The 1863-nt window shown below is 36.7% G+C and overlaps 1 protein-coding gene across 1 annotated transcript; it reads left to right on the top strand.

Annotated features, from left to right (window-relative positions):
• The first annotated feature begins 1200 nt into the window (after window positions 1-1200).
• On the top strand, window positions 1201-1596 carry LOC145067687 (uncharacterized). Its single transcript, XM_079014771.1, has one exon. The coding sequence runs from the start codon at window positions 1201-1203 to the stop codon at window positions 1594-1596; it is 396 nt and encodes a 131-aa protein (XP_078870897.1).
• Window positions 1597-1863: the final 267 nt, after the last annotated feature.

Raw genomic sequence — 1863 nt, 5'->3', positions numbered from 1 at the left:
ACATGAACATTGGCAGATCAGAACTATCAGTTTTGATCCTGCTTATTTTTCAAATTAAGACTTTATCTTGCATGGATAATTACCTAGTTGGATTAGATCTGAAAAGTTCGAAATGTATGAAACCCTAATCACAGCTCACGACGTGAAAAGGGTAGTCCATGACGTGAGCTTAGCAGATTCGGGATTTTTATTTTTTATTCCATTTTTAAATTTGAAGTTTTGTTTAATATGGATAAATATCAAATTTCAATTGTGTAAATCTGATAATAGATAGATATTATTTAAATGGTGATTTTTAAATATTTTTAATATTGTTTATAATATAGTTTTATGAATTTGAATATTAATCCCTCATGTTTTATTAATTGTTATATTGCATCCTTGTAATTAATCTGAATTAATAATAGACAACTAGATTTAAAGAGTTTTAAATTTGGCCCTTATCTATGTAAGATACATATATTGTATGTATAAGAAAATTACAATATGCGTCCTCGCATATTTTAAATATTGACATTGTCGGTCTTACCTCGACTAGGCTCACCCGTTCTAATGTAGGGGTTTAAGGAGGTCTCTATGATTCCTAATGAGGTCGGTTTTTAATATGCTTCGCGCTTACCACCCTCACCGCCCCATTGCATTTTGTGAATGGAGTTACCGAAAGGGTTTGATAGTGACAATGGTCAATCTAACAGTATTTTAAATACAAGTATAAGACAAAATCCCGTTTTATTTAAATAAAGTGAATCTTATGTTGTCCGTAAAAATTGCACATTCTCTTTATAACTTGTTGATGGAGCTCGTATGGTCAACCGGCACGTCAATTAGAGAGTATAAGTAGAGAATGATGTGAAACTCGCGAATCTCAAGCGTAACTTGAGCCGGGGACCACGCAATTTTGTATGGGTGATTCACCATCTATTCAATGATCCGCGACATCCCCGTCATTGAATTTGAGATGAACATAATCCGAGATGAACATGCCATTGATAGTCAATGAATCTCAAAGATCTAGGAATTTCATGGTGATTGAAATTGACAAAGAGCTTTGTCTACCTAAATAACTTTGTGGTGTGTTTACGGCATTCCTTTATGTATCATAAAGCCAAACATGGATCCTAGCCTTAATCTAATAATTCATTTAGGGTAATTATTAATTAAGGACTTATATCAAACTAATTAGGGTCTTATCTTTTGTAGATGTCAAACCAAGAAAACAACAACAATTTGCCTCCTCCCCCTCCACCTCCTCCTCCAACTCAAAACTCAAGCTTCTCTCTCATGCCGGTTCTTAATAGGGAGAAACTCAAGGAGGATGGATCCAACTATCTTGATTGGATCAGAACCTTGAGGATCACGTTAAGATATGAGAACAAGGAGTATGTTCTCGACGAAGATGTCCCGGTGCTTGGAGAAAACCCTACCCCAGAAGAAGTTACTGCCTACAACAAGCATTACGATGAATCGACCAAAGTGGCTTGCCTTATGTTAGTAACCATGGGTTCTGGTCTCCAAAAGAACTTTGAGACATGGGGTGCTTTTGATATCAACCAGCAGCTCGAGGAAATGTTTCAAGAGCAAGCAAGGCAAGAATGATTCAAGATCGTTAAATCCTTTATGGCATGTAAGCTACAAGAGGGAGCTTTTGTGTGTGCGCACGTCCAAAAGATGAAGTCGTACATAGACAGACTTGGGAATCTAGGTGTTGAGCTGCCTAAGGAGTTGTCCATTGACATGGTCTTGAACTCGCTTACTAGTTCATATTCTCAGTTCATCATGAACTTCAATATGAATGTCCTTGACAAGACCTTGATGGAGTTACATGGAATGCTTAAAACCGCTGAAGCAAGCATGAAGAAGCCT

The sequence above is a fragment of the Lactuca serriola genome, chromosome 8 (assembly GCF_051521515.1).
Source record: "Lactuca serriola cultivar US96UC23 chromosome 8, Lser_US96UC23_V15, whole genome shotgun sequence".
In the NCBI taxonomy this organism is placed as follows: Eukaryota; Viridiplantae; Streptophyta; class Magnoliopsida; order Asterales; family Asteraceae; genus Lactuca; species Lactuca serriola.
Note: the sequence above shows the minus strand (reverse complement) of the source record. Positions and strands in the feature narration are given on the sequence as shown.

Bases quoted from the DNA above. Each gene is read 5' to 3' on its own strand.
- LOC145067687 (XM_079014771.1), top strand. From the start codon at position 1,201: ATGTCAAACCAAGAAAACAACAACAATTTGCCTCCTCCCCCTCCACCT.